General features: G+C 39.4%; 1 protein-coding gene across 10 annotated transcripts in view; it reads right to left on the reverse strand.

The window, feature by feature from the left end:
* Positions 1–23175, reverse strand: part of LOC310898973 (melanopsin-like) — a 53176-nt gene that overhangs the window by 16730 nt on the left and 13271 nt on the right. For 3 of the 10 annotated variants that reach the window (XM_083834796.1, XM_083834794.1, XM_083834797.1), the window contains 9 exons: positions 21746–21864; positions 20718–20912; positions 18337–18496; positions 9131–9273; positions 7163–7296; positions 5624–5827; positions 5015–5186; positions 3081–3236; positions 1959–2066 (listed from right to left, as the gene is read on the reverse strand). In XM_083834796.1, the coding sequence (XP_083690922.1) occupies positions 1959–2066; positions 3081–3236; positions 5015–5186; positions 5624–5827; positions 7163–7296; positions 9131–9264 (908 nt within the window). In that variant the 5' untranslated portion in view covers positions 9265–9273; positions 18337–18496; positions 20718–20912; positions 21746–21864. Of the gene's footprint in view, positions 1–1958; positions 2067–3080; positions 3237–5014; positions 5187–5623; positions 5828–7162; positions 7297–7883; positions 8060–9130; positions 9274–18336; positions 18497–19323; positions 19531–20717; positions 20913–21591; positions 21704–21745; positions 21865–21947; positions 22841–23175 lie in introns of those variants that run through there. The other 7 variants (XM_083834792.1, XM_083834793.1, XM_083834790.1 and 4 more) reach the window with 7 other exon arrangements.

A 23175-nucleotide genomic window follows, 5' to 3' on the forward strand; every position in this document is an offset into this window, starting at 1 on the left:
TTTATTTACAACCACACCTTCATTCATCAGATATTTAAAACAATTAGCTCTCTATGTTCCAGCTCCAAAATCACAGTTTCGGGCAATGTAACAGCAAATTTTCCACTTCACGGGCTAGACAGACCTTGTGCAGATGACCAACCCTGCCATCTAGCGGCAATTCTACATTTATCTCCATGGCATCCCTCTCTTTCCTCCAAAGATTTATCACATCGCTGAATATTTTGCTGCCGTTTTGGAAAGTAGTTTAGAAGCTTTAATAGGTGTGACTGACTTTGCCACTTCTTGAACATGTTTCTCAGCTGAATCTGGAAGAGCATTTCTAAATAAAAACGTTGCTTTCAAAAATGGTCATTCTCCGGGATGCACTGAGTAAGTTTGTCCTTGTTTGAAACCATTCAGCAGAGCACTATGCTGTCTCATTCTCTTGCAAAAGAATTTTATAAATCCTTTTAGGACCACACAACTGAAGAGACAATAATTTTGATGTGTCCATACTACACATCTCCAGGTCCCAGATAGACCAAAGAGCAGTATTTCAGTCTTTTATACAATGAGGACAAAAATGGGTGACCTTTCTGCAATGCAAGGTGATTACTTCTCACACTTTTCCTAAACACTGGAGAAGGCTGGTCTCTTAGAGACCCACTGGGATGTTGGAGAGCTGTAAAGAAGTTATTAATGGAGATTATAATGAACCTTCTTCTGAGAAGGAAAAGGTGTCTGATTCATTGGAGGTGTTTTTTATGGGGTATTAACTTATCATTCTATTCACTTATCCTTGTAGGTTTCCTATCAATTCGACAACATACAGATATTTTTTGTACAACTCACTGTTACCTCACCTCAGTGGGAACAAACTGCAAAGGACCAGGATAAAAAGCATAATTCGTACCTTTAGGCTCAGAAACTGATTCACTGTCTGTGAGAGAGTTAAGAAAGAACTAAAAAGGAAAGAACAGTTAGCTAACCATGCAGCTGGTTGAGACTGAACAGTGTTTGGGTATTTGTAAGTGAAGTTGTGCTGGGCTAGCACAGTTTTCTGTGTTAAAACATATAGTAATTGATATCTGTAAAAATATGTACTTTTTGCCCACTCAACCATATTAGTGTATTGTGAAACATTATATATATATATATATATGTGTGTGTGTGTGTGTGTGTGTGTATATATATAAAAAGTTAATGCTAATATTTTTGGTAAAGGCAAAGAATAGAAAGGCTCTCCAAAAGTTTATCTGACACAACAAAATAAATATGAAAATTGAGCTTTTGGAATAGACTTCTTTCCACAAAGGAGAGTATTTCAGAAATGTTTGCTTTACTTTTTGAAGATAAATTCTTACTTATCAAAGTTAGAAAGCCTGCTAACCAAAAGGCAGTATATTCAGAATATTTGAAAACCTCTCTCATTTCCAGGGATCTCCACCTGCATTATCAGCTTCTTAGAGCACTCACTTGGCACAGAATATCTGTGAAGATACTATTTGCTTCTTACAGAGTTTTTCCCAAAATCAGTTAGTACTAAAGCTTCAGAGAACCAAGTTTTGAACATTTGCATCAACTTGATGACATGATTTATAGGCCACACTGGTTGTGACCCATTGTCTGTAGAATGCTCTTTAGCTGATATGGCAAGAGATGACCCTGAGCACCACCATGTCCTCCCATTAGCTGCGGTGACATGCAGCCCCATCAGAGCAGAGATGTGAGGGGAAAGAAAAGTGAAGGGAGGGACTGATACCCTCTGCGGGCCACTCTTGAGGCCACATCTGGAGCTCCACATGCAGTTTAGTCCCCCCTGTACCAGACGGACACAGGGCACGGTCTGACCACTAGCATCCATGGGTTGGAGCATGCACTGAACAGGGCAAGGTTGAAGGAATGGGGGTTGTTTGTTCATTTTAAAAGGCACCTTTGCATGTAGAGTTGTAAACATACCTATGCGCTTACTGTACCTGTATCTCGGGTGAATTATTGCATATATGATGGGGTTGTAGATTGCAGAAGCTTTGGCAATAACAGCTGGCACAGATTTGGAATACGGAGTTAGTGTGTTGCCTCGGCTAAAACAAAGGAAAAATCATTACAGGGAGCTATGCCATGGATTAATACTAACTTACTGAAATACATTGCTCTTTTTGACTGCTTTTGCTTTGTGGTCTTGTGGTAAGAAATACTGCTGAAAAGTTAATTTTTCAAACTCATTCTTTGCTCAGATGAAAGGCTTGCTTTTGACGGTGTATACTTGGTTTCATTTATTTGGAAGAGGTGAAAGACATGCAAGTAATCGGTTATCTATTCAGGGATAACCATGTGACTGACTGTGGAAGCTTGAAGTCTAAAATGGGACTATTCATCCCACTACTTTGAGTTTTCTGTTCCTCCTGTAGCATTTACAGCTGGGTCACTGACACCCATTACTGTGCAGTGCGGATGCTTTTGCTAGAAGATTTTAATTTTTATTCTGGTTTATTTCTTATTGCTAAACTCTTTTCCCAGATAGTCACAATCTACTTCTTTATTTTTTAAAAATATATATTTTTGGATACCCTACAAACATCAACAGTGATTCTTTGTCGCATGTGATCAACACAAGTGCAGGATAATTACAACTAATGTCAGTGGAATAGTGCATGCACTGACAAGACAATAGGTTCCCTTTATTAGGCGAGAAAAGAGATAACTCCTCCATGAAACCAGAATTCATGCAAGAAAAGTATCATGGGGGAGAGGAAATAATGTGTACCAAAAATAACAGATAAAGCATCATAATTAAAAACGCACACAAGAACTAGACAAATAACCTCTTTGCTGAATTTATGCACAAGGATATAGTTGTGGTACAATGACAGTGGTGGCACTAAGGGACATGGTTTAGTGATGGAACTTAGTAGGTCAAGTTGATGGGTGGTCTTGATGATCTTTAAGATCTTTTCCAACCTAGATTATTCTATGATTCAGAAAAGGGCACAGCATCACCTCTAATTAATAACTACTTAAAGCCTTTCCAAAAAAAGGAATGCTAATCATATAAACATTTTGGTGTAAGTGCTTTTCTGAATTACGTTTCCACTTACCCTGCCCAGGCAATCAAAGTGACACAAGCATATGGAGACCAGGACAAGACATACACAATGATGACCACAAAAGCAATTTTGGCCAATTTCCATTCATTCTTCATGGACTGAGAGAGGTAGGATTTTCGGCTGCAGGATCCTAGCTTTTGAACATCTCTGTAAGGAAAAAAACAAAACAAAAAACACACAGATACATCAGCACCATCCTGTGAAGAAGCTAGGTGCAATGTCTCTAATGCATTTTGCATGTGTGCAAAATGAAGCAGATTTCATCTTTCCTGCTTTCACTCTTCTTTTGTCCTCTGATAGTTAAAAATCTAGAACATAATTAATGTAGTATGGTCCCAGGCATTTTGTTTGGGCTCAGTCTGCCTGTGGGACTGAGCTAGAGAAACCACTGGGACTACAGAATGGGGCTGACATGTCCTTATGCTGACACACAGATATCCCCTACCCCTCGTTGCTCTCAGAGGTGAAGCAAGGAAAAGCACAGTTGGATGCAAAAATGAAATCTGATGACTTTTCATTTTCAAGGGAGAAAGTCCAGTTTACTGAGTAATGTGTGCTGGAATAGCCTCACTACTCTGAGGAACACAGCCCAAAACACTTAGGGAGACATTTTTACTTCCCTGCAGGTTTACTCACTAACAGTTTTATCAAAATATTTTTGCCAAAAAGCCTCACATCGATTCCTCTTCACACATCAGAAAAACACCCTACGCTTTAATTAAAATAAATAAATAAATAAAAATAAAGTAATTTTATATCATTTATCATAGAAATAACTTTTATATATCAGTGTTGTTAAAGGAAGACCTATTTCAAGTTGAAGACAATAATTACCAGCCAGCAGGGTAACAAACTGCCTCCTGATATACTGTGACCATACCTATAAAGTGAGTTTACTGTATTGTGAGTGAAAGGCATAGAAAAAATCTTATGGACACTGTGCTTCATGGACACTGTGTTAAGGATGCAATCTTTCCTCCTTTCATTTGGTATCAGATATGTAAACATAGAGCACACAAACAACAAACAACAACAAAAAAACCACAAGGCCAGAAATAGAGTTCAGTAAGAACTTCAATTTAGGTATATAGCTACATGTTTGTAATAGCCTTTGCCAAGTAAAAACACCCAAATAACTTCAACAAGTGCTTGCAAATAGGCATAGAAATAAGCCACTGGAGGTGATGACACTGCAAGCAGCAAGAAGGGCTCACAACTTCAGACGGTGTTGGATCAGACAACAGACAAGTAATATTCTCATTAGAGAAAACAAGCTGACAAAATGAAATTCCTTTACAGATCTAGCACCCTCCTGAATTATTACTTCAACCCTACAAATATAAACCAAGGCTTTTGGAGGAGGAAAAAAAAAACAACAAAGAGTCCTAACAAACGTAGCCAAATTTTGTGTGTGGGGGTGTTTATCTGCTTTAGTGAAGCACAGGGTTTTCTGGGATGCCTGTCTTAAATAAAGGTGTCAAAAATCTGAGGACTGTTACACTTATAGAGCAGATCACAGGTAGGTGATGCTCCCATTACTACATACTATTTAGGATGACCCTTGGGGCTGACAACCATACTTGAGTGCACAGGAACCACGTTCCTTTTATTGCAAATCTCAAATACAAAGCATCAAAACTATCAAATTATCTGAAGTACTATTAATTACCACACTCTGGGCTAAGATTAGAACTACCTGAGACTACTTTGTCCTCTACTCCAAAATGCATATCCTTTCCATTTTTTACACTGGCAAAATTATTTCTTCAGCTGCAGCTGTTACTTAACTTTACTTATTTGGTTTAACTCTGCCACTTTATCTCCAATTTCAATTCAGATTAATTTTAGATTCAGATTTAACTGCATCCTAATTTGAGAAAATCATCTAATACAAGAAAAAAGGGGTTTTACGTATTTCAGCTTACCTGCCAGTACTTCTTATGGCCAGGAACATAAATAAGTAGCAATGGAATATTATTATCAGGGGAATAAAAAATACGCAGCAGCATAAAATCATGGTGTAACTTCTGTTTGCAGGGGAGTAGGTTACATAGTCCCATGTACAGGAAATCATCAAGCCCTCAGGCACATAGGAACCTATGAAATACATAGAATATGTTATTTGCACATATGCCTAAAGCTTGTTTAGTCACCAATCCAACAACTGAGTGATCAAAATAAATGTCATGCTGTACAGATAGTCAAGAGCTATGTTGGCTGTATTATAATGTATGATCTGAGAATGCAAGTGCACACATGGAGATATGGTCCTGACTGCCAGACTCTCAGGTATACCTAAATCACAGTCTGCAGCTTGATCTTCTTGAACAGAGCCCAGGGCAAAACAAAAACAAACAAAAAACCAGGGCACTGCACTGCAATAAACGTAGATAATATGGTATGACAGCAAACCACAAGGCAGTATCTATGCATCCATTCGAGAACTTTTCTGAAATCTTATTTTTTCATATCCTGAGCAAGGCAATACAGACCGTGCAGGGAACACTAGAAGAGAGAGCAAGCAGATGACATACTCCACCCAACGAGTGGGGCCACACTCCACCCCAATGAGTACAGCCACACGGCAGCAATGATCTGCATGGTGCGTTTCTTTGAGGTCCACTGGATGGATCGCAGGGGCTTGGTGATCACCAGGTAGCGGTCAACAGAAATAGCTAACAGGGTCATCATCGAGGTTATTCCAAAGAGCGCTCCACAGAAAGCATACAAGTCACAACCTGAAGCAGAAAATGGCAATGTCAGTTTTTTTCTTCTCTTAAACAGATATTTGTTTTCTCTCACAGTCTGACATGACAAATTTATTTACTTTTTTTGGGGGGGGGAGGGGTGGGGGAGGAGTTTAACTTGGCTTAGAGATTCTCTCCGATTAAAAGAATTTTCTTAGCCTCATAATTGCATAATTATTAAGTGTTCATTAGGAAAAACACAAATGTTAATAAAATACAAATGTACATGTTAACAAGTCCTACTCTCCACCGTGGGCTGCAGCTGGGAACCTTTTGTCAATGGAAAACTGCCTCAAAGAAAATCCAATCTAATTAATGTTACTTTTTCCTGGACTGTTGCCCAATATATTGATCTTAACAGGCTACAGCAGATATCTGTCTGCTAATGACAAATGGATGTCTCAGAAAATGACTTTGGTTTATACGGCTTCAAAATGTAGGAGCAGTTTAAATTTGATGGCTGATAGCTCCAGCTCCTATTAATTGCAGCACTTAATAAAATATTTATATTTTATATTTATTTATATATATATATTTTAACTGAAACAGATTTTCCCCTCCTCTTTGCACTCAGGCATTGGACTAGCAGATGAAAAGTTGTGGAGTTACACTGTACCAAACCTGATTCAGAAACCTGTGTTAAATGATCCCTCACTACTTGAGATCGGGTGTCACCCCATGTGGTTCCAGGCAATAGCCCATGAGGAATGGCAGACAGCTGCAATACCAAATTCAATCTTAAAGCATACTTTTAAAGTAATCCCAGATTAAGGGCCAAATCCCACTCAACCTAAATCAACGGTTTAATTTGTGGCAGTGTGATAATTTATACCAAGTAAATAAGATGTGGTCTACTTTTACCTAACGGCATAAGCAAGACTGAAAATATCCTTAAATTTGCAGAGTTTATATTCACAGACACTCCTCAACTGACTATTGTTATTTAAATCTTTTAATTAAGCGTGAGATTCCTACGGAGAATGTTAGTGGATATCAACATACATTTCTAAATGATTACCTGTTCTTAAACTAATAAGAAAAAATATTTATGACTTAATAAGATTTTTCTACCCATCTTTAGCCATGGCATCTGCCCTTATGACCTAAAGAATCACTTGATTTATGTGTTGTTGTTGACTACTTTCTTTCCAAAATAAAGATGACACAAAATATGTGCCATCATGTGGAACGATCATGTCAAGCACCTGGGTTGTCACCACAGAGTCTTGTTCAGTTCTTTCCATTGCACAAGCCTAGACTGTTAGGGCTAAAACAGGATGCAGGTAGTGTGGAGCTGCTGAGGGATGAATTAGTGTTGAAAAGTACCTATATCTCCAAGGATCCACCCTCTGTGCAAGCTGTTGACAAAGCACATTGGTGCCTGAGACGCCGACATCAGGAAGTCACTCACAGCCAAATTCATTATAAAGTAGTTTTGGGGCGTTCTCAGCTTCTTGTTGCTTAAAAACAGATGAGAAACACATGACTTTAAATAGACTAAATGAACAATCAGTAAGTTCATAGCTTTACTTACTAGCATAAACAAATACTCTCCAGGTGGAATGGGTGGTTGTTTGCCACCACCAATTGCCAGCCACCTGTCAGTGACTACAACTATAGATGTAGTCATTTCAAAATGGTGACTGACAAATGTAGGGGGGATAAAATGGATCCTTTCCTCAACCAGCAGAGGAGAATTCCAGCTATTTTGAAAAATATGGCTTTGTTCAGGGAAGAGCAGTCTGCCTCTTTCCTAGGGTCCCTGTAAGAGCACCAACACCAAGCATGTGCTGCACAGTGCAAACCCAGGCTCTGACACAGGTTAAAGAGCAGAAGAACCTGCTTTTTGTAATCTGGAGTTACAACCTTTTAGGAATCCGTCAACTGGTATTTGAGACTACCCTTGGCTCTGGCTAAGAGGAGAAAAGATACTGGTAATGGAATAAAGAACCTCTCTCTTACTTTGTGTTATATGGTTGAATACTCCCTTATTGTTCTGATCAAATATTAGCCCCACAAGGTACATTAATTCGTGAGTTCACCTCACCTTTACCTTACAGCTGGCAATTCTGATGAATGTACTGAGAAGGTGTAATGCTGAACTGCTAGTCCCTCAAAGTGGAACTGTTTTGCTTGCATGGAGAAGTAAAAGCCATGATACCTAGAGTTTGAACTCAGGACTTTTCACAGTGCCAGGTACAAAAAGAGGCATCTTTGCACATTCTGTTGAATATAGGAAGCAAAGAGGACTTCATAAATAGCTTTATTCTTGGAAACTGCATGCAGCAATTCTCAATAGCTTGAAATGAATTTTCTTTTCTGAGTGCCTTCTTCAGCCAATGAATTGAGGCCTCTCAAATGTGCTTCTGAAATACCAATATTTGCAACTAGCAGGAATTCCTTTCCTCTTATTAATAAATGAATACTGAGAAATTAAGATAGTTGCAGAAGTGTTGAGATGACTAATAAAGTCACGGCTTTCATTTCACGGCTTTCGGGGTGCAGAACTCACGTCTTTGCAGGTGTTCATCTGCCTATGGAGAGTTTTCTACTTTGACAGCTTAATGCTTTCATTTTGCCAGCTAATACAAACAAATTTCAAGAAAAATTGAGAGCTTGTGCCGCAAAAATCATGAAGTGATCTACAGCTGCAAGAAATTCAATTTTCTCCCTCATATAAAACCCAGTTATTCAAATAAACTAAACTTACTTTTTCAGCTTAAACATTTAAGAATAGTAAACTAAAGCTTTATTCATAACCCTACTGGTGTTTCTGTCATTGTAGACCCACTCAGCATCAAAATGCATAATGACAGCAAACAGCGAGCAAGAAGGATTTGGAAATCTAGCAACACTGTTTGGGGTTGAAGGCAGCTATTTATTTTTTTATGAGCTTTTTGCATACTCTAGCTGCAGGACAGTCTAGGCTGATTGGAAGACCATCATCTTTTGTCAAATGACCTGCAAACTCTGCAGGGGGAGTGAAGCAGTCTGCAACATAGGGACTGCTGTTTCTATTATTAAAAGTATCAAACTTTTCTTTAAATTTTTGATTAGAAGTATTACTAAAACAAGGTTCTGTATATTTATTTCTTTATTTTCTTAGATTCCTTAAAACACGAGTAATTTATGTGGGAGTATATCAGTGACGTGCATGGATGCATGTGGGGTGTATGTCACTGATGCCATCAGCCTTTGCTTGGAGATTTAATCCAAGAGGAAATCAGTGCAGAACATCTGCCCACAGGCACAAAAAAACTACAAAGCAAGTCAGATTAACCGTGAAGGAAATACCTGTAAAATGCATAGAGAACTAGGAGGTTTCCTATGATGCCAATAGAGCCGATAACAAGAACACATGTTCCTACAGTGTAAAGAACGTGGTCAGGGATCTCCGCCTTGGTCACAGTGTGTGGCTGGGTGGCCATGCTCAAATCCTAGATGGGAGACAGAAGAAAAGGAGAACTGAGCACATTCAAAACATGTATTCCAGGGGACACTTGCTCAGCACATCGAACTGGTGAAGGGAGGCAGAGCACTCGCTTCCAAATCAAATAGACACATCTGTGATGTTACCACATCCCCTGGAAATCAAGTGTCCTTCAAGTAGCCTTCATTGTTTTGTTTACCATTACAGAACAAAACAGAACGCACACACACACAAACCCACAACAGCAACAACAGGCAAAACAGACTGGAATAATTTTAAGGGAATCGTTTTGGTGCTGATGTGAAAAAAGAAAAGACAGGCTAACATAAAAAGTGCTAAAGGTAACTGCTACACTTTGGGGTGCAGAGCTAGCTGACACAACACAAGGATCAGTTCAACAAGGAATAGCCCATCATACTTTCATGTTTGTTGGAAGACTGCTAAGGTGCCCTGAGTGGTCACAGAGTCTCCCTCCTTGGAAGTGATCCTGGGCAACCTGTTCTAGGTGGCCCTGTTTAAACAGGTGGGTTGGACCAGATGACCTCCAGAGGTCACTTCCAACCTCAACCACACTGCACTTTTCTGAAATCCCTCCCTCAGCCTTCACAATTACAAACATTAAAATCGCCCAAATACCCCCAAGCTGCCTGTGCAGACTTACCGTAATGTAAAAACTGGGAAACCGTCATGGGAAAGGCAGGACAGCAGAGGAAAAACACAGCAGCTATAGCAATGCCTGTGTAAGTGCAAATACATCAAACAGCCTTGACACCTCTTTCACTGCTCTTTATCACCAGCGCGTGAAGAAAGACAACTGTGTATTTTTTGAAACAAATTCAGACTTACCACTGGCTGAACACAGCGGCAGGACAGCCTACAGCTAATCCACTCAGCTCTCATTAGTGTTATCAATGAGTAGAATCCGAATCGCCAGCCTGGTGGCAATTTTTATTTACCAAGTCAGGTAAACAAGCTTCAAGATGAACAGGTTCAAGATGACAAACATCACCCAGCTGGAGATATTGAAGGGACCGTTTGGAAATGGTGAGAATTCTCTGTGGTTTCTACCTTCTAGTTTCCATGATCTCCTACACTGCTTTTTCTCCTTTCTGCATTTTATTATTCCTCGCTTACCTATGAAGCGCATGCACATCAGCTCCTTCCTTGCACAGCGGCAGTTTTCTAGCCATGGGCATTACCATGCTAATTGTGTACGATGCTTTCAGTAATAGGGAGTGAGATGCATAGCATGTCCTGTGCATCCATAAAACAATGGAGCAGAAATGGTGAGAACAAAGTCCCTGGTGCTGAAGCAGTGTCTTAAATCATACAAAAATTACTGCTTCAAAGCAGAAAGATGATTTCAGGCTTTCTCAGTGGTCTGGCAGACTCTACCCATAAAAAAATGGCATCCTCCAAAGTGGCACTGCACCAGCAATATCATCCTTACTGTAGCAGAAAGTAATCAAAGGAAGCATCTGCTGTTGTTAATCACAATGAGGAGTGTCACTGACATTCCCAGTAGTGAAGCAGCAAGCAAAAATGTCACCCTGCATAGCATTTCTCTTAAAAAAAAAAAAAAGCATTTCTCTTCTTTCTTACATTTTTAAGGGTGGGAGTAGGGGGTGGGGGGTGAGAGCTAGTAGTGTAAGAGCAAGCAGTACATAGGAAGCTGGCCCAGTGGGGAAACATAATCATGGCTGTTTGGTGGCAGCAAGCACAGGTAGCTTCATGCTTTCAGAAGAATGCTGTCTGGGCCACTTCAGGGCTGTGGCATGCAAAGATCCATGATAAACTCCTCTCCTCTTCCCTCAGATCTAATCTTCTTAATAGAATGTGTGCACTATATCAGAACCCTGCCTTGTTTATGGCAGCGCAGGCTAAAGAGGCTAAAAGTGGGTGAGAAAACAAAAGACTTTTTTTCTCCCTTTCCTTTTTATCTATTAAACATGCTTAGGATTTACCTCGATGCAGAGGGGTAAGATTCAGGACAAGTAAGTACTTGCCTGTCATACATATTATGCTTTACTTCTTCATATGGAAACTCACTGTTGCAGAAACTCTTTTGAGAAACCAACTGCAATATAGTTCACACCCAAAGGTGGCTCTCCTTATCTCTCTGCTGAGGAGAAGCCAACTTGGATGCTCTAGCCCCATTTATTCAGCTACTAGTGGTGAGCTGCGTCTAAAAGCTGAAAAATGTCACAATTTGTAAACTCGGATGACAGTTTGCTGGCAGTACTGAACAAAACATAAACTAGTGATGCTTACAGACTGAAATCTGAAAGGCAGTAAATACTGGGGATTTCACAAAGCCTGCGATCTCAGCAAACCTCTAAAGTGAGGGCTGTTGGATGAACACAAGTTTGGAGAAGGTATCTTGCCTTCAGAGAAGGCCATAAAATATCACAGCTGTTTTTGCTGTTAACAGCAGCAAGAGCAACATTAAGATCTGAATGAGAAGATGACTACTTATTCACTCTCTCAGTGCTTCCTTGATAACAACAGTATGTGGCTGGAATCCAGCTGTACAAAATGTGACAAGCTGATAAAGGCAAAACCATTTATAACACTGTAATATGGATCTAAGAAGATAAATGTGCTGATGCATATGTGTATACATATGTATATTTTTCCAACAGAAAGCATTAACCTTTTATAAAAAGTAGTTCCATTAAACTACTGCAAATTCCTTAAATAAAACAGGAAAAAATAATACAAATGGCTCCAAAGCTAGTCAAAGAGAATTTATACCTCATTTTAGTCACATATTTCACTGGTTTGGCAGACTTCAGCAAAAGAAAAAGATAAGCAAAAGATTTAAATACTCTTAAGGTTGAGAATTTAAACTCTATTCTCTTGAACAAATGCTGCTTTTCTAATATAGACCCTTTCTCAGCACATAATAACTCGATGGGAGAAAAACAAGGCTTTAGGATATTCATGGAAGCCTTTTCGCTTTTCCTACAACCTTATCTCTGAGAAGCTGTTCTTTATGGTAATTTCAATTAACAAGCTGAATATTTGCTAATGTAAATATTTACTATATTAGGATGAGGACTAGAAACAAAAAAAAAATTTGAAGCCCTGGTCATACACTGTAATGAGAAGCTGCTTTTGCTGGTATTCTCAAAAGCTGTTACAGCCCTATATATTTTTCCAGTACTTATACTTTCTCCTGAGTAGTAAAAATAAAATTAAACTATGAAAGAATATTCCAAACTGCTGTGACTCTTCCCAACCCTCAGAAAACCAATGTAACCATTACAAAATTTTCCAGATGACTTAGTAACCAAAACAGCAGCTAGGCACAGCAGGTCACGGTCAGTACAGTCAATGTTGTGGTCTTACCAGGTTTGGTTTATATTATTCTCTTTTAGCACCAACATGATATTATGGTTAGTGTCAGCTGGTATGAATGAGCAAAAAAGAAAAAAAATGGTTTATACTAGTGGAAGGGTCTCACGTTTTAGATTTGGCAAAGTACATATTTTGTATCCATCTCTTGCCATTGCTCGCTAACTGCTGGAATACACTATGTGGTTTTACTTCAGGCTGTATTTTCATTTTATTAACAGTGAACTTAGACCCTCTGAGCATGCAGTTGGAAAACTTGCAAAAACAAAGTTTAAAGATGTGCTGCAAGATGCTTCCCCCAGCTTGAGCTTTTCACACTGCTATGGTGTTGTGTGACTGCTCTGGATTCAGCACAACTAGCCCAATGAACTGTGCTTGTGGGTGCTCTGTATCATCACGGCCACATAAAAAAGGACGAAGAACCTGTTCTGTATAAGCCAGTCAGGGTCCTTCTCCATGATGACATGATTTAAGAGATAATGAAGGAAGACATTACATTTTGTTCAGCAAATGTATTCACTCTTTAATGGGTGAAGGGAATTTTCAAGGGCTCACATGAGATGTTTTCACCTATCCATTTTTCCCCCAGGTTGGCTTTGCCTTCTGCCTTTGTGGTCTTAAGACTGAATCATAAGTCCCCTGCTGAAGACCCATCCATTTCCTGAGTGTAGATTTTACAGACACTGTCCATAATGACCTGATTATTTCACACAAAAATAGAAATGTAAACAAGCAGTCCATGAAGAATGCCAGTAATTGCACCAGGGCCAGCTTCTGGCATACTTGCCTATCCTGTGCTCACTTTCTTTGGCTCCTTCTAAATTAATCTTACAATCACTTGCATTTTGACTGTACAAGATACTGGACCTGACAACTCGCATAAATCACAATGTGGCCATACTCTTATATGAGATGCGACTACAACATCAAAAAGCTGTCACCTACGTGGCTGTTTAGAGGGCTTTCTTGGCAGGGAAACTAACAGATCTGCAGGCAAATGGAGGATAAACAATTAACAGCTGTCCCTCAACTAGCTGGCAAAGGAAGCAGGCACCAGACATAAAAATAAACTTGGTCTATTTCTCCCAAAATAAAGATGGAAAACTTAACAGATGAGGAAAGTTATTCTACGAGAGCTTTTGTAATTTGATTTTTAGTGATAAAACAATGTCCAAATAATTACAGCCATCTGTTTCTGCCTCCCAGCTGGGGAGATTAATAAAGATTGCAATGCAGAAGGCAATATATTTGGTTAAAATGGGAAAGAAAGGGCAGGTCTGATTCAGTGGGTAGGGGTAGGAAATAATGGATCAAATTCAGAAACACTGATGTGATAGGCATTACATGGATAAGAGTACATAAAGCCTTAGTTATGCTCTGATTTTTGTCATGGATATAAGCTCATCTTGTAGAGATGATTTACAGCAAAATGAGCTTAAGTAAGGGATTGCTTACATAGAGGATTAATGTGCACTAACAAGAAAGTGAATTAACAGTGTAGCAGTTTCTCTGTGCTCATCCGCTACACAGATTCACAAAGCAGAACACGATTTTACTGTACCAAACAAAACAACAACAAACTCATGTCTATGCAGGCACAACTTGAAAATTTAAAGAAAAAAAAAAACAACAATATTTATGCATAATAGGATGGGAGCCATCCCCATGTCAGTCTGCACTTGGTTTTGAGGCAGTTTGTTGAACAAAAACAGCTACCAGGTAATATTTGCCAAGTCCCTTGTAATTTCACTGAGTGTCCATGTAAGGGGCTATTCTAGTATGAAGAACCACCTGGTTTGAAATGATGACAAAATTTGGGGCTTAATGAATATCTTGTATGTATGAATTCTTGAATCAGCAAATGGAAGATAGTTGCTATGTGGTAACTCTACTAGAGCCAGTGATAGACAGATTCTTGATGAATATTAAATAATTATGTTAAAATTATTAATATTTCCCATTAAAAACACTATTATATAAATAGCTTTAATTACTAAAAAATAATTTAAAAAATAACCCACAACTTTTCTTGTTCTGGTTAATAGTACTGCAACTACAACACCATAGAGTAAGTAGGGATTAATTTGACATGCAGAGTCAAATCAAACCACAAACATCCACAAATGGAAAAGTTACTTTCCCTATCAGTCACTGGGCAACACTTCTCTTCCACAATTTGTTCCAATCGGTTCACATGCCAACATCAGAAGCACTCAAACACATTTATAGCGCACATTTGATCACAACGACAACTGGTTTAACAAACTGAACTGTGAATGCGATGCATCTCATCCAAAAGTGACAAACAAGGAGAGGAACTGCCAGTGCCTAGTACAACAGGACGGCTAGCAGAGGCAGTTGAGCACTAGAAATCACACATCTGGTCCATACCTAGGCTAGTGTTCATCCCGACTGAGGTTGTAAGTTTGCACTGTTCTTTGCTTACAGAAACATAAAGAAGTCATAGCCCTACAGTGCAAAGTAGGGTTGCAGGGAAAACTGAGAGAGGCAAAAAGGGGGACAAAACTAGGGAGGAGAACAAGAAGGAGCAATTACAATCTGTGTATTTTTCTTGGAGAGGGAAGTTGTAACTGGGTATGCAGTTATCCACGCAGATTTGTTTGAGTGCCCAAAGAGGAATTTTTAAAGAAGTCCTGTTTCAGCTCACTTGTGACTTCAGAAAAAAAAAAGAAAAAAAAAAGAAAAAAAATCACATTTGATAATCTAGGGAAAACCCCAAGAATTTTTGCTGTAGTAAAATATATATCTGATTAAATTCATTCCAGCAAGTACTTCTAGGCTGTTACTGAACTGGACAACCAGATGAGAAAAATCATTTCTTATTCGACTTCAAGGCTCATTTGTGGCAAATACTGTGAATACTGTTGTGTCACCAGAAAAACTCAGTGCACAAGTCACAGCCTGGAGCAAGACAAAAATGACCAAAGGCATGTTTGTGAGCTTCAAATACTAGGCCACTGCAGAGACTTAAATAATGCCAACTGTCTCCCTGACATGAGTTCTCATTAATTTGACTATAAGTCTTTAAGATATCATGTTTAAAAAGATGTTTTCTTCAAGTCCTAGGTATCTGTACTTAAACATCTCATACTTGCGATCTATCTAACAGCATACAGTTGGGGGGGGGGGGGGGGGGATAGGAAATCTCAAAGAAAAAAAAAAACAAAGCAGAATGCAACCCAAACATAAAGCAAAGAAGAAAATGAATTATTTATAAGTTGTCAATACCATGAGAAGCATAGAATCATAGAATAATTAAGGTTGGAAAAGACCTCCAAGATCATCTGGTCCAACCATCACCCTACCACCAATATCACCCACTAAACCATGTCCCTAAGCACCACGTCCAACCTTTCCTTAAACACCTCCTGGGACAGGGACTCCACCGCTTCCCTGGGCAACGTCTTCCAATGCCTGACTGCTCTTTCTGAGAAAAAATGTCTCCTCATTTCCAGCCTGAACCTCCCCTGGCGCAACTTGAGGCCATTCCCTCTAGTCCTATCACTAGTTATCTGTGAGACGAGGCTGACCCCCAGCTCCCCACACCTTCCTTTCAGGCAGTTGCAGAGAGCAATGAGGTCTCCCCTGAGCCTCCTCTTCTCCAGACACAACACTCCCAGCTCCCTCAGCTGCTCCTCACAGGACTTGTGTTCCAGGCCCTTCACCAGCTTCGTAGCCCTGCTCTGGATACGCTCCAGGGCCTCGATGTCCTTCTTGTAGTGAGGGGCCCAAAGCTGAACACAGTACTCGAGGTGCGGCCCCACCAGAGCAGAGTGCAGATCATCTCCCTGGTCCTGCTGGCTACACTATTCCTGACACAAGCCAGGATGTTGTTGGCCTTCTTGGGCACCCGGACACACTCTGGCTCATGTTCAGGCGAGCACCGACCAACACCCCCAGATCCTTTTCCTCTGCACAGCTTTCAAGCCACTCTGCCCCAAGCCTATAGCTCTACATGAGGTTGTTGTTGCCAAAGTGCAGGCCCCAGCACTTAGCCATGTGGAACCTCATCCCATTGGCCTCTGCCCATCAATCCAACCTGTCCAGTCCCTCTGTACACTGACGGTGTACAATAACAAATAAACCTCTTAGATGATCATATCAAGGTAAGCAAACTCGGGTGTCTACCTACCCGGTCTTGTCAGTCAATGTAAACAAGGGGTATGAATAATTCATCTCTTTTATAAGTAATAAGACATGATATAAAAATGTTTCATATGAGAATAATAACAGAAATCAGATGTAACCAAAAAAATTCAATGTAAATAAATTTTTAATATCTTTCTGCTTGTTACAAAGCTATCTAGTTTTTCCTTAGGCATATTTTCATCTCTCTAGAGATGAGACAGAACCTTAAAATGTAAAGTGTATTCTGGAAAGCACACAGACAATGCTTTCTATGTACATTCTGAGCCATGCTGCTAGAACTGCTGATAAAATAAAATTTGCTTCTCTAAGTAAATGATAAAAAAAAAGTACAGCTGAATTGTGCTCCAGTTTGAACCTTATCTGCACCATTTGGGCAGGGGTTATCAAATGTGATGGCGTACTCAAAATTTTACAGGTTTTTCAACTGAGCATGCCAACAAAACCCCAGCCTTGGGAAGAACACAATGTCACTCTTTTTTGTGTATTTGTGGAGAAACATTGGCAAGTAACAAGCACATTTTTTTTCACTGCTTTAACCCAAGTTCCTATAGCCAACCCTCAAGGCAAGTTTTTGTTTTTTTTTTTCTTCCCTAACCTAGAAATTTCAAAGATACCAAAGGCACATTTTCTGAGAATAATTGTGTTCCAGTACAACAGTGGGTTTATAACCAAGAAAGCTATCATTAACCAGGTCTTCAGGAAGTTTTCCCCTACAGAAATCTGCATTCTATTTAAACACACCCAAATCTAACCTGAGAGTGCAAAACCTGAAAGAATCAAGCTCAACCATGACTTAAGCATTTCTGAAGATCAAGGAAGTAAAAGCCTATCACCAGAGGCTGTTAACACTCAGTTGAGCTGGGTGAAGTCCATCTTCCCCTTCCCACCTCCCACAGACTTGCACGCTGGCACAGCCAGCTGCTTAACGTGAACCCTGGGACTCTCACCATATCGTCCTCTTGGACACCTTCAAAATGTTCTTGATGCTATGCTCAAAAGCACCCCAAATAACAAGAGCTATATGTGCCCAGGGAGGCAGCAGACTGAACGAATCTAATCAATGTTAGTACTGCATCAAAATTATCTGAACTATCACAGTTCAATGCATGTTTGTTTTGTCCATGAGGGAATGGATGACTGCTAGCATACGGTAAGAGCAAGACAGTAGGTGGAAAATTCAGGATTATTATTTTTTTTTTTTTTTTTAGAGTTAAGTGTGCTGAAGAAAAGCCTATGTTGCTAAAATGTGATATCAGAGATATTCTTTAGTATAAGAATGTTTGCAGTCTTCAGGGAGAAATCATTTATACACTACAGCAGTAGCATATAAATGCTGGGGGATGCTCACATGCTACTTGTTTTAACGTGAGCATGCAAAGAACTGCCTTTGTCAATCTACACAAGTTAGCACTGCATTTTGAAATTCTAATCTCTGACAGCAGATATAACATCCTGCTCTGAGGTTTCAAAGAGCTTGAATGCATACTTCTGCATTTTATTAAAAAAAAAAAAAAAGAGAGAGAAAACAAAAACTCTTCCTTACTGTTGAAAACCCACAGTGAATCCTTCACCAGCCACCTCTGGTTTTATATATTTCCTCTAGATATCAGTAGTCTTTTCATTGCACTGATCAGCTTCTTGGGGAGGCCTGCTCAGCTGCTGCCAGGGCATCTGTGTGTGAGAGCTGCTCTGTGAAGTGGATCCTGCAATTTAAAGGAGATCACATGAAAACATGTTTATTTTTAAGTTTTCTGTAATAAATAAATCAAACAAATAAGTAAATCAAGAACTGATATTGGCTTTTCAAAGAGTGATTTCAAAATGAAAATGCCTACTAACAAAAGTATTAAGGCAACAAGTCGATGACTCAGAGTAATAGTCCATATAATCCTTCTGATGCTACTTTTAAAAATACATATTACTGATATTTTACATCAATATGCCTGTTTGCTCCGCTGCTGGATTATCTGTTCTGTATTTTTTATTCCGTAACTCATGATGAAGTGTGCATGGTGAATGATGAAGGAAGCTTAATGATAGCAGTCAGAACATCTCTTTTAGCTACATTTCAGTTATTCTTTACTTGCACTTTTTACTAGCTGAGTGTAAAGAACTGCAGTTTTACCAAAGAATCTGCTCTCTACATTTCCCTGCTTGTTCTGCTGCGGGAAATATTGTTAACTGAAGGCCTGAAACGAGAGATATTCTTCACCAACTAGGGAAATTTCCAAAAAAATTTTTTGGTCATTGCAAGTAGGGTGGCTGGGCAGTTTAAAGCAAACCCCCACCATTCTGATGCCATTTGCATCATTCCTTCATGAAAGTTTGGGTATATGAAAACTGCTAAAATGAGTCAGACCAGAGGTCTAATAGCTCCCATATCTTACAACCGACAGCATCTGGCAGCAGATGCTCAGGGAAAAAACATTGGAAATACAGCACGTGCACATTGGTCTGCTAAATTCAAGCACACTTTTGATATTCTTATGAACTCTGCAGCATTTGATTCCTGTTTAGATCAAAGGAATACCTAATCATTATAAGCTGAGGATTATTCCCATCCAACATCTGCTTGCTTCCATTTGCTTGACAAGTTGCAGCTGGCAGAATTTTCAGTGAGATTGGTGAAGCACTGAAACAGAGAGGCTGCACAATCTTCATCCACAAGACAATTTCAAAATATTAAAGCTATCTCTCCTTGTAGCAAGAGGTGGGACTTGACTATGACACTTCCAACCTAAAATATTCCAGCATGCCATGAACACAACCTCACAAACCATACAATTAAAAAATATGTTATAAAGGCATAAGTAAAATTTAATATAATTTCAATTACTTAAGGACAGGTATTCCATCTCAGTAAACTGAAAGCCTTTCTATCTACTTTCTTATATTTTCACAAGGAACTGAGGACAGACAACAAAAAAACAAATAAGCCTATAAAGTTGTTTTTTCCCCTAGGTGCTGTAGACTAGCTTTAAGATATGAAATCTGTACAGGGACCATACTCCTGGATAGGAAGACTGCAGCGCTCTGCATCTGCTCTCAGTTGTAGCGGTTTCTCCTACTGTGGCTTTAAGTCCTGCATGAAAAAACGGGTTTTTAGGCACTTCACACCTATTGATTGCACTGGTGGCTACTCTTCTCTTGTACTGTTGAAAATACATGGTGTTCATCTGCACTGTTAGATACCTAAGAATCACTGAAAATCTGGTTTTGTGATATTTTATAATTCATTTCCTAGTTTCACTTTACAACCAGCACACTATTTAATACAATGGTCTAACAAGTGAGACAAAGTTAGTGTTTAGAGTATCTAGTGGAAATTTTTTAGACTATGTCTACAATAGTAAACCACCACAGATAACGAAGATGACTGGGAAGAGAAGTAAATAAACAGGTGAGATATATTCAAAGCAACCCGCGCAATCAGAATTTCTATCTCTGCAAAGAGAGGCATTCACTGCCAAATGAATGCAGGTTCTGCAATCTGGCAGTAGTACAACCTCCCCTAGCTCCCCAAAACATAGTAAAACAAACCCTCAACCACAATCATTGTGCTTCGAGTCGCCTGGCGGGTAAATCTGTAAGTAATATAATGTCTAGATCCCCCCTTAGTAGAACCTGCCTCTTTAGCATTGCTAAGGGAACAAACTTAGAAAGAACAAGTGTGATTGGCAAATCTATATAAGATTAGCAAGCTGTTACAGTACTGAAGACATATTTCAGAGGAAGATTTAAACAACAGTGACAAACTGATAAGAAACTGCAATACGAACGTAATTAAAGAGCAATTGCAGCAACCAAAGGACTCCTGGTCCTTTATTATTTACAGTATTTTATTAAAAAAAATACTTAAACAATGAAGCATGCTTTGACATGTTTGGCACGAATAGGTATGTACATTAAAAGTGACTTCTGTACCTCAAAAACTCCTTAATTATCTCCTGATAGTGCTCATCTTGGAGGAAGCAACATCTCACATGAAAGTAAGTTCCTTTAGCTTGATCTGGAGAAACACTGGGATAACAACATGGTTGTTTTAATGTGATTTCTCATTTTAATTACATCAAGAACTATCTTTTCTTCTGAATAACTTCCACGGACCACTTCAAGACCCTAAAAAAACAATGAAAGAATTAGCACTTCTATGTATCATGCATCATCTTACATCTGCACAATAATACCTAGACATGGGGTACATTGCCTTTGCAACATCAGCTTTAAACATTGTTATGAGCTACCAGAAGAGAGAAGCTCAGCACGAAGCCAGCTTCCTTCTCTGATTTTAGAGGAAAATGTCATTTTACAAAAGAAGAAGACCGTAAGCCAGTTAGGTTCAACTAACCGTTTTTACTACATCAAGTCGGAAAGCCATAGAAGCCCCCACTTTTTTTATTGGGGGGGGGGGGCGGGGGGGGAAGGGGCATGCCTCTTGCCTCTTATCTCAGACAGAAACAGCTCCTTCTGAACCTTTCTTTTTTAAAAAGCATATAACCAAGCTGGTGAAGTAATATGCACAAGACAATTTCCCAAAACAAACTAAGAAGTCTAACAATGTATTGCTCATCCCTCATGTCACATTCAAGCCCATGCTGCACCTTTCTCAGCCCACCCAACTACAGAAAAATAATTTATTTGTGTTTATTTCAGAAAAGTATTTTATTTCTGTTTTGTTGTGATCAGATGTGTTGATAACCATCTGATCACAACAAACACTGAGCTAATAACAGCCCTGAAAAGCAATTTCACAGCCTTTATCACTGATTATAAAATGATTCTATTTCAAATGGACTACCTAAAGGTCTTGAAGCATTACCCAGGACACCATCACACTGCAGCCTCATGCTCTGCTGAGGAAGGACTGCAAATACACAACGGCAACTCTCTAGCATTTGGGACAACCTGCCTTTCCTCATCAGCTACTTTACGAGTAACTGGCTGATACTTACCTGTGCAGCGTTACTAGAGTTTTCCCAATCAATGGCATTAATCCAGGGGCTCTCTGGTACTCTTGCCGTCACCTCTACCCTTCATCTGCTAATTCTCAGTCTTCTGTGCAATGATCTTACTGGAATGCAATAAAGCAAGGGTCCTTTTATGTCAGGGAAAGGATGGTAAAGCCAACATTGTATGTTACTAAACCATATTTACTTTCTTCTTTAGTAATAATTCCTCTATAATGGTGAAGGTTTAGCCAGCTACATGATTTGAATATTAGCAGAAGATTCAGTAAATAAATCATAGCAGAAGTTATCAGGTATATAAAAACTAACTTTTTTCCTGAAGAATGTGCATAATTTGCCAATCACAAGGGTCATTGTCTGCAGAAGGCTCAGTAGAAATACTTTGCCCTCTTTATAATTCAAAAACAAATTTCTCTCTTATGCGAGATTAAGTTCTTTTTTAGTCATTGCTAACTTATTAGGGCACAAAGAAAGCATGCTCAGTGGTAGTTCTTCCCCCCATTGCTCTATCAGCTCTGGCTTCAGCTGTTTAAGCTGTGTGCATCATCATCCAATTAGCATGGTCTTTATTTCATCTGACCAGAAATTTCTCTGGCAGCACAGCTGTGCTGATGGCAGTCTGCAAATTTTCATGTGCATCTGGCATATACCCTCACCCAGAATTCATGTCTTCTGGTCTTCATCATCCACTAAATGAATCTGCTTCTCACAGTACTCTGTCCATTTGCATGGTAAATATCAGAAAGGTCCATCTGCCTGTTTATGGAGCTTTCTATTAGGGTACGCCAACATTTTGCAATTATTTTTGAGTGCTTTGATAGAGTACAACCATTTTGTACAAGTCAGCCTGCCACTTGTCCCTCAGCTGCCCTACAAGCGACTTCTTCACTCTAATACAGTAATAAGTTTTCTGTTTTTCAGGGATGAAAGAGCTTGGCCTGTATTGCAGCTGCAATGTCTTGCAGCTCCATGTTTTCTTGTTATGTTTGTGTAACTTTGAGAAACTCTTGGTTATGTTGATACCAAGGGCTGAATCACCTCATTAGCAGCGTTGCTTTGTCATGCTCTTGTGGTTCAGGAATGTTGTCAGCCTCATTAGACTGCCTGTAATATTATGCAAAGACATATTTTTATTCTGGGCCCAATCTGGCATTTGCAGTGAATTCTGCTTGAAATTCTGCTTGGCCAAGAATTGTTGGGTCAGGCAGACCATCCTTCAGCAGGCACCCTCTCTGTGGGCTGGCAGCCCAGCACACTGGGACATCTTGTGGGGGATAATTTGCAACCTCTGAAATTCCTAAAAGCAAGGCAGGCAAACAATGTTATAAAATTTTTAGCCCTAAACCCCTTCATGTCCTTACTGAGGTATATTTGTTCATACTCATGTTTTTGCATGGCTAAGATAATGGCAAGAA

This window comes from Anser anser (genome assembly GCF_964211835.1).
Source record: "Anser anser genome assembly, chromosome: 4".
NCBI lineage: Eukaryota > Metazoa > Chordata > Aves > Anseriformes > Anatidae > Anser > Anser anser.